The sequence below is a fragment of the Vulpes lagopus genome, chromosome 15, assembly GCF_018345385.1.
Source record: "Vulpes lagopus strain Blue_001 chromosome 15, ASM1834538v1, whole genome shotgun sequence".
Taxonomy (NCBI): domain Eukaryota; kingdom Metazoa; phylum Chordata; class Mammalia; order Carnivora; family Canidae; genus Vulpes; species Vulpes lagopus.
This window is the reverse complement of record NC_054838.1, coordinates 48,568,124-48,582,623: the sequence shown is the minus strand read 5'-3', so window position 1 is coordinate 48,582,623 and position 14,500 is coordinate 48,568,124. Positions and strand designations below refer to the sequence as shown.

At 35.1% G+C, this 14,500-nt stretch overlaps 1 protein-coding gene across 1 annotated transcript in view; it reads right to left on the bottom strand.

Annotated features, from left to right (window-relative positions):
- CNTN5 (contactin 5) overlaps positions 1-14,500 on the bottom strand; it is a 497,758-nt gene that overhangs the window by 43,296 nt on the left and 439,962 nt on the right. Inside the window, exons 17-19 of the mRNA XM_041729931.1 lie at positions 13,966-14,036; positions 11,316-11,550; positions 133-242 (exon numbers count right to left, since the gene is read on the bottom strand). Coding sequence (XP_041585865.1) covers positions 133-242; positions 11,316-11,550; positions 13,966-14,036 — 416 coding nt within the window. The remainder of the gene's footprint in view (positions 1-132; positions 243-11,315; positions 11,551-13,965; positions 14,037-14,500) is intronic.

The following is a 14,500-nucleotide window of genomic DNA, read 5'->3' as shown; positions in this document are numbered from 1 at the left end:
CTCACTTTCTTTGCCACAGAACAAAAATTTCAAAAGAATATAATTCTTTTGGAGTGTCACCAAACCATTTCTTTAGGAGAATGCAGTGGCAGTGAAAATAACAAGGCTTATTTTCAATAATTGTATTCATACCTCAAATCCCTGTGGTCTTCCTAGACTCTCTTTAATATGTTTCCATGCAACAAGAATCTCTGACACAGACACACTTGTAGCCTTGACATCTGTGGGAGCAGCACTGGGTTCTGTACAAAGGAAAGGGGAAATAATAAACAGTGATGTCTGAATTTGCACCTGAATTTGTCAGGTGTTACTTCCTTCTACCTTATTTTTGAAATGATGTACTATGGTAGCTATGAACAACACAAGATAAAAAGTTGTTCTTTTTGGATTTCTATATTTTGGTCAAGTCTCTTCAATACTTTACCTACTCAAATCACAAATCTAGCGAGAAAGCAAAGAAGATCTTTATCCTTGGATTAACCAGGAAATTTCTGGAGAAGTTAAGTTGTCTGACTTAATTTGTCTGCCAGTCTAACATAGTAATCAAAAGCATGGACTAGGGAATCACACTTGGCTATTTTGGTGCAGTTGGTTTTTGCCTTCAAAAATTTTTATTTACTGTTAGGCAAGTTGCTTTGCCTTTTCCTATGCTCCAGTTTCCTCATCTTTAATATGAGCATAATAAAAGTACTTATCTCAGAGGTTTTTAATGTTAGTTTTAATTGGAATGATAGATATATTTAGCATAGTGCTTGGTACTTAAAACATTCATTCACAAAATATCAGTTATTATTTTATTTTTAACCTTGCAAGAACAAATAGAGTTAAAATTTCTAGTTTTTTGTTGTTGTTCCAACCACAAAACTACATTTCCATGATTGTATAAAGAATTTGATATGAATCATGATATTTAAAAGGTGTGCATTGACTTTTAAGACAAATATGGACTGAAAAGGAAAGTCCCTGAAGGGCCTATTGCTCAAAAGTATGTTTTAATTTGTTCCTACATTTAGTGACCTTTCTCACTGTTTTTTTCAAATACACCATGTCTGACTGGCATCCATCAAGAGGTGCACTTTATTTGTTGCTGCACTGTATGTGAGGAACAAAATAGTGTCAGCTTGGATATTGCTGAATCATAAATACTATGTCATAAACACATGTTACATGAAACGGTAGAATAAAGACCATACTTTAGTTCAAACAATTCTGTGCAAAGTCAATTTTTTTTAAGACTTTATTTATTTATTTATGAGAGACACAGAGAGAGAACAGAGACGCAGGCAGATGGAGAAGCAGGCTCCGTGCAGGGAGCCTGACGTGGGATTTGACGCCCTGGGCTGAAGGCGGCGCTAAACCACTAAGCCACTCCGGCTGCCCTGCTCTAGGATTTTAAATCAGGATCAGACCCAAGCTGACGTTTCACAGATGTATTTTTTAGGGGCTAAATATTATAATTACATCTAAATAAATGAAGGTAGGTCAACCAAACAAGAACGGAAGAGTCATTTTTTATTTGTTTCACCTTCTAGATGTAAATAGTATCAGAGGTAAACCCATGATGATTTCAATTAGAAATTTCATCATGTAAGAAAAGGGATCTCAGTCAGTTTACTTGCAGAAGTTTCAGTATGTATTATTATAGCCGTGGATTAAAAATGTTTTCTGTAAGCAAGAGTAACTGACTAGACCACAGAATGTGTGGTTTGGATTGGAACTAGCTGTTCTGTTTGAGTATCCCATTATAATTGAATAATGGAAGGTAACTAGAAAGAATTTTAGAAAGTCACTTGGATCAAAATGTCCAAATGGATGGATAAATGGATGGCTAATAGGTCTTTAGTTGTTTTGTATGCCCTAATAATATATTAATTTATTTCAACATTTCATATAAAAATAAGAATTTTTGGCTTCTTTAGAGAAAAAATTCGTGATGCTAAACGTGAATTCATGGTTGTTGGTAGATGAGAATTGGCAGTTGGTCCCATTAATCAGGGAATAGCCTTTTCAATTTGCCAGAGTCCCTACTACCACCTGTTATCTCACACTGGAACTATTCACTGACTTGATCTCTATAGACTTTTGAGTTATGGACCTATGTTTTAGATCCATGTCTTTATTTTTTTGCAGATGAAAATGTAACATGTACACAGGTTGATTTATTCAAACTCTGCTTCGGGCTGTGAAAGAACCTGAACTAGAATTAAGGTCTCAAGTATTCTTTCCTCTTTTGCTTTTAAATTGGTACCAAGGCAGCACCTAGCTTATTTTGTGTTTCTTAGAGTCAGTTTGGAGGCACAGAAGAGATTGTAGAGGGAACATATAGTTCATTTTCTTACTGCTCAGTTACTTCCAAATAACTGACAGAGGAACAGATGAACTACAAATACAAGTAAAACAACAACAACAAATAGAAGAGGGCAATAACTAAAGGTAATATAAATCACCATTTATTGAGAATTTGATATGTGCCTACCCTTATTTAAAATTCTTAAAAAATAAAATAAAATTCTTTACATGAATTCATTAATTCTTCCAAGAACTCTATTATCACTATCACTATTTTTGTCAATAAAGAAATTGAGGGGCAGAGAGTCAAGCAACTTGCCCAAAGGCACATGGCTGCTAGAAGGTGGAGAGAGGATTTCAATAAGGAAATCACGTCCTAAATACTATGCGGTTCCACTTCTGTGTATATATCTATGTTTACACACCTAATACCTTTCCTTGTGCTATTGGTTTCTTTTCTCCTTGCCCTACCACACCTAACTTCTCTCAAGACTATTTATGTTAGGGTCTCTATGTTTTGCCAGAAGCCACCTAAACTTCCCTGTTATATCTTGTTTAACTCCACTGCAGGCTTACTATCAGCTCCTTTTTATTTCTATTTCATGGAATTTTTGATAATGTTGAACCACAGCTGCACTGCTTCTCACAGATCCTGTTCATATTCAGGCATTTATAAAACTCTCCTGATCTGTAAGCCATAGGGTGTTCCTGCCACTCTCACTGCTATTATACTCAGGTAATTTGATGAAAATTCAGGGACTTATTTCAGAGACTGTAGTAGTGTTATGTCCAATAGATGCAAAGACTTAAAAAGATTTCTTTTTTTTTTTTCTGTTACTTATGGTGATATTAATTAGACCATGAATAACTCTTTCACTCCAATCTTGGTATACAAAGTGGTGGACAAGCTGATTGATATATTTCAGTTTCTGTCAGATTAAAAACTTTGAACTGCATTACCATGTTCATGAATTTAGATGATACATTTCTATTAAGTAATTTAGCAGCTGGAGTTCTCCAAGTAATATGGGGGGGTGGCACTTGTAATATTGATTATGCATCTGACTTCCCAGGAGGGGTGAGCAATAACATTAATCAAAAAAGAGTTTAATAAACTTCTTGTGAGAAGGGTTATGATTTCATTATTTAAAAATTCAGTGAAGACAGCTGTAGTTGAACTTTTACAAGCACTAATCCAAATGGATCATCTGGCAAAGACAGGAAATTATTCCTTGTATTTTACAACTAATATGCCAATTTATTATTTTTCAAGTTCTCATAAATCTCACTGAGTTCAGTTTCAGCTAGGAACTGATCTGGAGAATAATACCTCATGAATGTTGGGTTTTAATTTGAGCTGTAAAAAGCAGCATAATTTTTACATACCAAGCAAAAACCAAATAAGCTAGAGAAAGCTAAAGTTTGTCACAAATAAACAAAACTTTCAAACTATAATCAATCTATATTGAATTTCCCTCTATTTTTCTATTAGATGTAATTGAATGCTTAGGTTCTTTTCTTTTCAAAACCATAGTAACAAGAACTATAGGAAATGGGTAAAAGTTTGACCAATAATTATTTCTAGATATATAGAAGTGAAAGCTAATTGGATTTTTCATATGGAAAAAAGTCTACCATGCATTACAAATCACTATGTTGCAATTTTGCTATTATTTTAAAAAATTAGAATTGTTTCCAGAATGACAGTATTGTATAGGATGCCCTAAAGATTTGCAGTCAAATCAGATTAGAATGCACATAATTCCTTGAGGAAGACACAAGAAATGGGAAAACATTCCACACTCATGGTTTGGAAGAATAAATATTGTGAAAATGTCTATGCTATCCAGAGCAATTTACACATTCAATGCAATCCCTACCAAAATACCATGGACTTTCTTCACAGAACAAATAATCCTAAGGTTTGTGTGGAGCCAGAAAAGACCCTGAATAGCCAGAGGAATGTTGAAAAAGAAAACCAAAGCTGAGGGCATCACAATGCTAGATTTCAAGCTGTATTACAAAGCTGTGATCAAGACAGTGTGGTACTGGCACAAAAATAGACACATAGATCAATGGAACAGAATAGAGAACCCAGAAATGAACCCTCAACTCTATGGTCAACTAATATTTGACAAAGCAGGAAAGAATATCCACTGGAAAATAGTCTCTTCAACAAGTGGTATTGGGAAAATTGGACAGCCACGTGCAGAAGAATGAAACTGGACCATTCTCTTACACCAGAAACAAAGATAATCTCAAAATGGTTGAAAGATCTAAATGTGATACAAGAATCCATCAAAATCCTAGAGGAGAACACAGGCAACAGCCTTTTTGACCTTGCCTACAGCAACTTCTTGCAACATACATCTATGAAGGCAAGGGAAACAAAAGCAATTATGAACTACTGGGACTTCGTCAAGATAAAAGGCTTCTGTACAGCAAAAGAAAGAATCATCAAAACTAAAAGGCAACCTGCAGAATGGGAGAAGATATTTGCGAATGGCAGATCAGATAAAGGGCTAGTATCCAAGACCTATAAAACAAATAATCCAGTCAAGAAATGCCAGGATACATGAACAGACATGTCTCCAAAAAAGACCTACACATGGCCAACAAACACATGAAAAAACATTGCACATTGCTTGTCACCAGGCAAACGCAAATCAAAACCACAATGAGATACCATTTTACACCAGTAAGAATGGCTAAAATGAACAAAACAGGAAACAACAAATGTTGGAGAGGATGTGGAGTAAGGGGAACCCTCGTGCACTGTTGGTGGGAATGGGAGCTGGTGCAGCCACTCTGGAAAACTGTGTGGAGGTTCCTCAAAGAGTTAAAAATAGAGCTACCCTATGACCCAGCAATTGCACTACTGGGGATTCACCCCAAAGATACAGATGTAGTGAAATGATGGGACACCTGCCCCGCAGTGTTCACAACAGCAATGTCCACAATAGCCAAACTGTGGAAGGAGCCTCGATGTCCTTCGACAGATGAATGGATAAGAAGATGTGGTCTATGTATACAATGAAATATTACTCAGACATTACAAAGGACGAATACCTACCATTTATACAGACGTGGTTGGAAAAGAAGGGTATTATGTTGAGTGAAATAAGTCAGTTGGAGAAAGTCAATTATCATATGGTTTCACTCCTACGTGGAATATAAGATATAGCGAAAGGGGTTATAAGAGAAAAGAAGGAAACTAAGTGGGGAAAAAATAGGAAGACAAACCATGAGAGACTCCTAACTCTGGGAAACAAACGGTTGCGGAAGGGGGGATGAGTGGCAGCTTGGGGTAACTGGGTGACATGCATTAAGGAGGGCATGTGATGGGATGAGCACTGGGTGTTATACTATATGTTTTATTGAGCATTCCATATGTGTTGCTTTATGTTCTTTATGTTCTTCACTCTTTAACAATATATGGCAAATATATTTTCATGATAATAACAATATTAATAACATCTATAGTGTATTATTTCCTCTGGATGGACATTTAACCAATCATTCTTGTTTTTTAAATTTAGATAATATTATATTTGAACCCACGAAATTTAAATGAAATAAATGTAAATAAATACTCCCATTTATGTGACCAATAAATATTTATTACTAAACTCCTACACAAAACACCATACTAATAAAGTAGCCGACAGGGCTTTCTGTTGGAAATTTTTCACATATGACATCATGAAATCCTCATGAAAATCTTGTCTAGGGGATCTCTGGGTGGCGCAGCGGTTTGGCGCCTGCCTTTGGCCCAGGGCGCGATCCTGGAGACCCGGGATCGAGTCCCACATTGGGCTCCTGGTGCATGGAGCCTGCTTCTCCCTCTGCCTATGTCTCTGCCTCTCTCTCTCTCTCTCTCTCTGTGACTATCATAAATAAATAAAAATTAAAAAAAAGAAAATCTTGTCTAATAGTCATTGTCTCTATTATAAAGAAAGAAATTGAAGCTGAAACGTTAACAAACTTGCTAAAGGTTACACACCTTATAACTGAGAATTAAACCCATTTGTCTAATTATCAAATCTTTGATTTTTTCCTAACATGCATTTTCACATGCATAACCGTTTAAATCTAAAGATAAAACTACTAGGTAGGCGGGGCATACTAAGCAGTATACCCATTTTACACATGAGTAAACTGTAAAACTGTGACTTATTTATGGTTACAGTCAGTTGGTGGTGCTGAAGCGTGAACTCAGCTTCCTACATTAAAATTCTTGGTTCTTTCAAGTTTTAATAAAAAAATGCAATTTTCCAAAAGAGAGAATATGATAGATCTAACCCCCTAAGGTGAGTTTTTTCCTTTAGTCTTTTTTCTATTCGAGTCCAGAATTTCAACTGGCCCTGCTAGCAAAAACAATGCCTTGTATTCCCTAAATTTGACAAATTATTGAGAAAATTTTCTACCAATGGCAGTACTCTTTTGATCTAAAAAACATTATGAAGATAAACTGACCTTTGATTCTTTCTTTGTACCCACTTGTGTGACTTATTTATATAGTTCAAGAGAATTATCTTTTTGGTACTGTGAACTACAGGGTGGGGAGAGTGGTGCGGGGAGGAAATAGATCATTAGAATATTGAAGCACAAAGATAGTGTCTGATTTACGTAAGGTGCAGTTTTTCAATACAAGTTGCTCTGAGGTGGTGTTTTGTTTTTGTTTTTGTTTTTGTTTTTTTATGGAGCCAAATTCTGAAACAGAAACAGAAAGTTTATCTAGTATAATAATGACCAGGAAAGTGAAGAATCAAATAATAACAAGGGATCATAAATGTTCCAATGAGATGCTTATGCACTTAGCATCTCAGGTTCTGGATGTGTTTCCAAATACAGATGAGTTACTGGATTACTTATATATTTAATTTAGCTCTTCCAACCAAATATGAGGTAGGAATCTCAAGGCCCAGTCTACTTTTCAGGAAGTTGTGGCTCAAAGAAGTAAAGTAGCACAGTCAACTTCACATCAGTAAGAAAGTTGTAAGTAACTATAGTAAGTGACAGAGCTGGAATTTGAACCCACATCTTTTGTCTCCAAAGCTCATGTTTTTAACCATGACCATCATATACTCTCTCATCAGGAATGTTATACATAATAATATTTTGTTATTTTACTATATTATATATATTTTATATTACTTGTTACTGCAAAAATCTATTTTGAAGTACATGTTTAGTCAGTTATACATAATAATATTTTGTTATTTTACTATATTATATATATTTTATATTACTTGTTACTGCAAAAATCTATTTTGAAGTACATGTTTTAGTCAGGAAATGCATCTTCTTGTTGCTTTAACATTTCTTTGACTTAATTAGCAAGCATGTAACCCCAAAGGTCACATGAGATAAATTGGAAAGGTTTGTATAGTGAACATGCTCTGTATAGTAATACCAGTGATGACTTTAAGAAATTAAGATTTGTACATCCCTTGTCAACAACCTTTGCTTTGAAATTGAATTATGGCAACCACCATGAGTTGTTTACACTGTGTTTCCTTAAACTTGAAATAGCTTGCTTTTGGAGATTACTCCTTCAAACTAGATAAGAAATATGCCTATCTTCTTTTAAAGGCACTGAAATCGTTTCTGTAACATAATTCATAGCAACACTTTATTTATTTTGGTAGACTGACATTTGAATGATACCAGGCAAATTAAATCTAGATAGTCTGATTTTTTCTTTTTTGTTTTTCAAATTTTTAAAAATTATTTATTTGAAAGAGAGGAGGGGGAGGGAAGGAGCACAGGCAGGAGGAAGGGCAGAGGGAGAGGGAAAAGCAGACTGCTGAGCATCCAGAGCATACTTCTATAAGTGTTCTCATAGTTCCATCCTTTTCCTATCCTCTTAAAGTCAAGTGTAATAAGTGAGAAGTGCATTGTTATAGTAAATTATAGTAAATACATAGAAAATTTTGAATGTGATATTTTAGTAAAAGTGTTCATCATTTATAATATTTATACTTGATAAATTGCTTGGAAAATGACCTTGACTCTTGTGACTCTGAAGTAGACTGTGGCCCTAGAATAGTGTCAGAAAAGCTCCAAATGGTTCTTCTCCTAATGCTCTTGAGCTTTGGAGACTTTTCAAGATTTCTACAACAGAATTTACCCTGAGGGGACCTGGGTGGCTCAGCAATTGAGCGTCTGCCTTTGGCTCAAGGCCTGATCCCAGGAGTCCTGAGATGGAGTTCCACATCAGGCTCCCCATAGGGAGCCTGCTTTTCCCTCTGCCTATGTCTCTGCCTCTCTCTCTCTCTCTCATGAATAAATAAATAAAATCTTTTTTTTTAAGAGAAATTACCCTGAATGACTCTAGATAACGCTGAAAGGAGAGATATTTGCCTACCAAGACTTCCACACACCTTGCACATGTATCAATTAACTATATACTCTTTAAGCCAAACAAAAATTTTGTAGTCTTTAAAAAAATTTTTTTTAAAGATCTTATTTATTTATTCACTAGAGACACAGAGAGAGAGAGAGAGGCAGAGACACAGGCAGAGGGAGAAGCAGGCTCCATGCAGGGAGCCCCACACAGGGCTCGATTCCGGTTTTCCAGGATCATGCTGTGGGCTGAAGGCGGAGGTAAACCACGGAGCCACCTGGGCTGCCCTTCTTTTTTTTAATTTATTTTTATTTTTATTTTTATTTTTATTTTTTGTTGGTTTTTTTAAAAGATTTTATTTACTTATTCAAGAGAGACACACAGAGAGAGGCAGAGACACCGGCAGAGGGAGAAGCAGGCTCCATGCAGGAATCCTGACGTGGGACTCGATCCCGGGACTCCAGGATCATGCCCTGGGATGAAGGCAGGCGCCAAACCACTGAGCCACCCAGGGATCCCCTAACATAATGTTAAATAATAAAAATGAGTGCCAGAAAAACATACACAACATGATACCATTTATATAAAGTTCCAAAACAATAATAATTCAAACAAGATAGCATTTGAGTATACTTAAATTTATGGTGAAACTAAAAAGAAAGAAAAGCAATTATGTATTTCATCAAAGCAATAACCTCTGAGTAAGGCTGAAAGATGGAACAGTGGCAAGAAGCATACAGGAGACTTTAAAGAGAGCAGTCATTTCATATGTTTTAATTGGGTAGTGAGTATACCAGTCATTCATTATGTACTACTGATAGGTTACAGATTATTTTATAATGTACACTATTTTGAACAAAATTGAAAAAGATGATGCATAACCACATAGTATATACATTTTCAGTATTACTAGAAGTAGGGTGATAAATCATCCCTGTTTGCCCTAAACTTAAGGGTTCTCCAGAATGCTATATTTCAGCGGTAAAATTGGGACAGTCACAGGAAAGCTAAGAGGGTTAGTCACCCTAGAACTAATTCTTTTTTAACTCTTTTTTTACTTTTTGCTTTCACTTTTTTTTAAAATATTAAAGTATAATTGACATACAATGTTATATTAGTTTCAAGTGTACAATATATTGATTCAACAATTCTATACATTACTCCATACTCACCATGGTAAGTGTAGTCACAATATGTTGCCACACAATGTTACTGAATATTATTGACTACTATCATTGTTACTGAATATTATTATTCCATAAGTAATAATAAGTGGTAAGTGTAGTCACAATATGTTGCCACACAATGTTACTGAATACTATTGACTAATATCATTGTTACTGAATATTATTATTCCATAGGCAGAGGGAGAAGCAGGCTCCAAAAGTATATTCCATACTTTTCATCTCCATGACTTATCTATCTTATAACTAGAAGTTTGTACCTCTTAATCCTATCTATTTCACCAATCATGCTACCCACCTACCCTCTGCCAACCACCAATTTGTTATCTGTATTTAAAATTCTGTTTTTTTTGGCTTTTTTTTTTTTTTAAGGTTCCACAAATAGGTAAAATCATATGGTGTTTGTCATTCTCCGTTTGACTTATTTCACTTAGCATAATATCTTCTAGGCCCATCCATGTGGTTGCGAATGGCAAGATATCATTCTTTTTATGGCTGTGTGTTATTCCATTGTATATATACTACTTCTTTATCCATTCATCTATCAGTAAACAGTTACCAATTTGACAACATATAGTATAGTCTTATCTTTAGAATTAAATGGTTATGCATGTGAAAATGCATGTTAGAAAAAATTCAAAGTTTTGATAATTAGACAAATGGGTTTAATTCTCAGTTATAAGGTGTGTAACCTTTAGCAAGTTTGTTAACGTTTCAGCTTCAATTTCTTTCTTTATAATAGAGACAATGACTATTAGACAAGATTTTCTTTTTTTTAATTTTTATTTATTTATGATAGTCACAGAGAGAGAGAGAGAGAGAGGCAGAGACATAGGCAGAGGGAGAAGCAGGCTCCATGCACCAGGAGCCCAATGTGGGACTCGATCCCGGGTCTCCAGGATCGCGCCCTGGGCCAAAGGCAGGCGCCAAACCGCTGCGCCACCCAGAGATCCCCTAGACAAGATTTTCATGAGGATTTCATGATGTCATATGTGAAAAATTTCCAACAGAAAGCCCTGTCGGCTACTTTATTAGTATGGTGTTTTGTGTAGGAGTTTAGTAATAAATATTTATTGGTCACATAAATGGGAGTATTTATTTACATTTATTTCATTTAAATTTCGTGGGTTCAAATATAATATTATCTAAATTTAAAAAACAAGAATGATTGGTTAAATGTCCATCCAGAGGAAATAATACACTATAGATGTTATTAATATTGTTATTATCATGAAAATATATTTGCCATATATTGTTAAAGAGTGAAGAACATAAAGAACATAAAGCAACACATATGGAATGCTCAATTTTTTAAAATAAAGAATTATTTGGAAAAATATATTTAAAAAGTATAATGACAATATGGGTTTTATTTTCTTTTGGTGTATCTGTATTTTCTAATATATGTACAGTAATGTCTCATCTATGTAAAATCCACATAACATCCATTATAAAATGTAGAATGTAAATAATAGGGTTAAAGAGAAACTGACCTCCTTCAGCTGAGCAGATAACCACAATCTGACTGAAAGGTCCATCTCCTTTATTGTTATAAACGCCAACCTTCACTTCAAAGGGAGTAAGAGGAGGAACACTTTCATCTCGGTAAATGAATTTTGAAGCTTCAGAGGATGTCACCATTTTTTCCTTCCAGCCACGTGTTCCATTAGGCCTGAAAGCCACAATATAGCCAAAGCCCTCCCCATTCTGAAACTCCTCAGATACTGGCTAAAGAAGAAAAAATGCAATTAATTATCAACAAAATAACTGATTAAAAAAGCCACTTCTTCCAAACTTTATTTATTTATTTATTTTAAATCATGGATAACCAGAGAACATGAGACTTTCAAATTTGTAATGCTACACTGGAAGCCACTATAGCACAGTCACTTAGTAGTCTTTGGAGATTTAAAAAGGGTTAAAGGCAAAAGATAAAAACTAAAGTAATATCAGTTAGTATTTAAGAAGATTATCAAAGGTGCTGAAAACTCTTGAAGTGAAACAAATTTAAACCAGTTAGTCATGTATATGAAATGAACATTCTACATTAGACTGCAGTAGATTGGGAAAAACTGTCATATGGTCTGGTGGTCAGAAAAATCTGGTTGCTGGAAATGCTCTGCAGAGCCTTTTGTGGAGAAAAAAACAGGAAATATTAATGTAAAATTTTTTTAATAGTGTTCCATTTCTCATTTACTTTTGCACTTTACTAATGTGAAAAAATTAAAAAATATTTGTTCAAGCAAATGTTATACTGTATGCTTACATTTAAATTTGTTAAACAGACATAAACTGTACACCATACAAAGAGTAATTGTGATTGATTAGTCAAAGGAGCAGTCACCAGGCACTGCCTAGCATAATGCTTAACACATAGATACCCATTAAATACTTGTTGAAACATGTTTTTTTCTTTTGAGTTTTGATTTGGGGAAAAACTTACTGAGTAGCAGAAGGGAGACAAAGCCTATTATATCAAAATTCTATATACTGAATGTTTATATCTCCTCAAAATTCATATGTTGAAATCCTAACCTCCAATCTGATGGTATTAATAAGGGAGGACTTTTGTAGGTTATTAGATTATGAGTACAGCTTGCTTATGATTGGGAGTAGTGCCCCTCTGGTCTCTCTGCCATGTGAGGGTACAGTGAGAAAATGGCTATCAGTTGACTGGAGAGCAGGTTCTCACCAGACTGGAATCTGCTGGGGATTCCATTTAATCTTAAATTTTCAGGCTCCAGATCCATGAGAAATAAATTTCTGCCATTTATAAGTCTATGATATTCTTGTTTTAGCAACTGGGGCTAAGATGCGAAGCTGATAGAGAAGGAAGTTCTATTTAGAGAGTTTGACCTCAGTGAAGTTGAGGTATTGGGAAGTTAATCCCTCTGCAGAAGTCAAAATTAAGAAATAAATTTTTACTGGAAAGAGGAGGATGGACGGAATAACAGAACAGAGAATATGCTCATGGACGATTTCTTACTGGAAAATATTTTTCTGTACATTTGATCATTGTTTGAGACTCTCAAGGATTTGTTCACTTGCTCCAGTAGACATTCCATCTCCTTTACATTTTCATATTCAGGGCATAGTTCTGTGAGTTACATAGTTACATATGATAATAAGGTAATCTAACATCAATAAAAAGAAAGTGGCTTCATGGGAAATAAATGTACCTCTCACACACCTCTCTCCTGCCTCCTTTATAGAGGAAACTTCAGAGGGCACATTGTGAGAGAGACAAGAGAACACAAAGTCCCAATTCTACTGCTAATTAGAAAGAGTACTTAAACTGTACCTTAGTTTCATAATTTTTAAAATGAGGAAAAATTATTCCTTACGAATAGGGTTGGTTTATGAGTTAAGTGAGATAACACAGGCACTGTGCCACAAATTCAGTGGTGGTGTTTTCCTTTCTCCCCAATGGTTTTAGTAAAGCTACTATTTAATTGTGAAATAATTAAATATCAAACTAAGCCAAACAAACATGGGAAGTAGTTTGTGAGAGGATGTGTTTTATTTTTAATTTTTTTGTATATGTTTTTATTGGAGTTCGATTTGCCAATATATAGCATAACACCCAGTGCTCATCCCATCAAATGCCCCCCTCAGTGCCCATCACCCAGTCACCCCATCCCCCCACCCACCTCCCTTTCCACTACCTCTTGTTTGTTTCCCAGAGTTAGGAGTCTCTCATGCTCTGTCACCCTCACCGATATTTCCCACTCATTTTCTCTCCTTTTCCCTTTATTCCCTTTAACTATTTTTTTTATATTTCCCAAGTGAATGAGACCATATAATGTTTGTCCTTCTCCGATTGACTTACTTCACTCAGCATAATACCCTCCAGTTCTATCCACGTTGAAGCAAATAGTGGGTATTTGTCGTGTTTTAATTATTCAAACTTTATTCTGAGATAGCCTATATGACAAGAGGACGTACTTTAGATTGGAGAAAAGTCAGCTGGGGCTGGGTATGAAATGAGACAGGTTCATGTTGGCAAAACTCAATGATCAAGTGTTTCTTAATCTCGTTTAAACAGAAATTGCTGCCTCTCCGTACCAACTGTAGATCCTATATATGCAGCCTTATTTCCTAAGGAATTCATAAGTTCTGACATCTGAGTACAGACTTTCTTACCTCCCAGGCTATGACTAACTCATGCCTTCTTCCACTTCTTCCACTTACATTGGTAGGTGCTGTCTTTGGAACTGTGGATTAAAAATGGGCCAGAATGAGGACAACAAGTAGATATTTAATTTAAGAATCCCTGTAAGAACACATTATGACCCCACTTGGGTTCTGTAAAATCCCCAAACAAAAAAATCAGAATTTATTTGAAATTAGAGTGTCCATATTCAAAATTAATTAAAACAAAATGTTTGTAACAGGTACTCTGCTTTCAAATCTATGTGGGAGAGTTAAATGTTAAATTTGATTCTACAAATTTTCTCCTTTTTAATGATGTGACTCTTCTGTGGTCTCAGGGCTTGCAGAGCTCCTAGAAAAATCCACAGGTTGACTTATTACTGTTTACCAAAAACCCCCAGGAATCTCAATTTAAAGAAACTTGGCAACAGTTCCATAGAGTGAGAACCTAGTTAAATAAACATTAAAAAAAAAAAAACTATCACGGATATCTTTGCCAACTACAAAATACATATAAACACCCAGT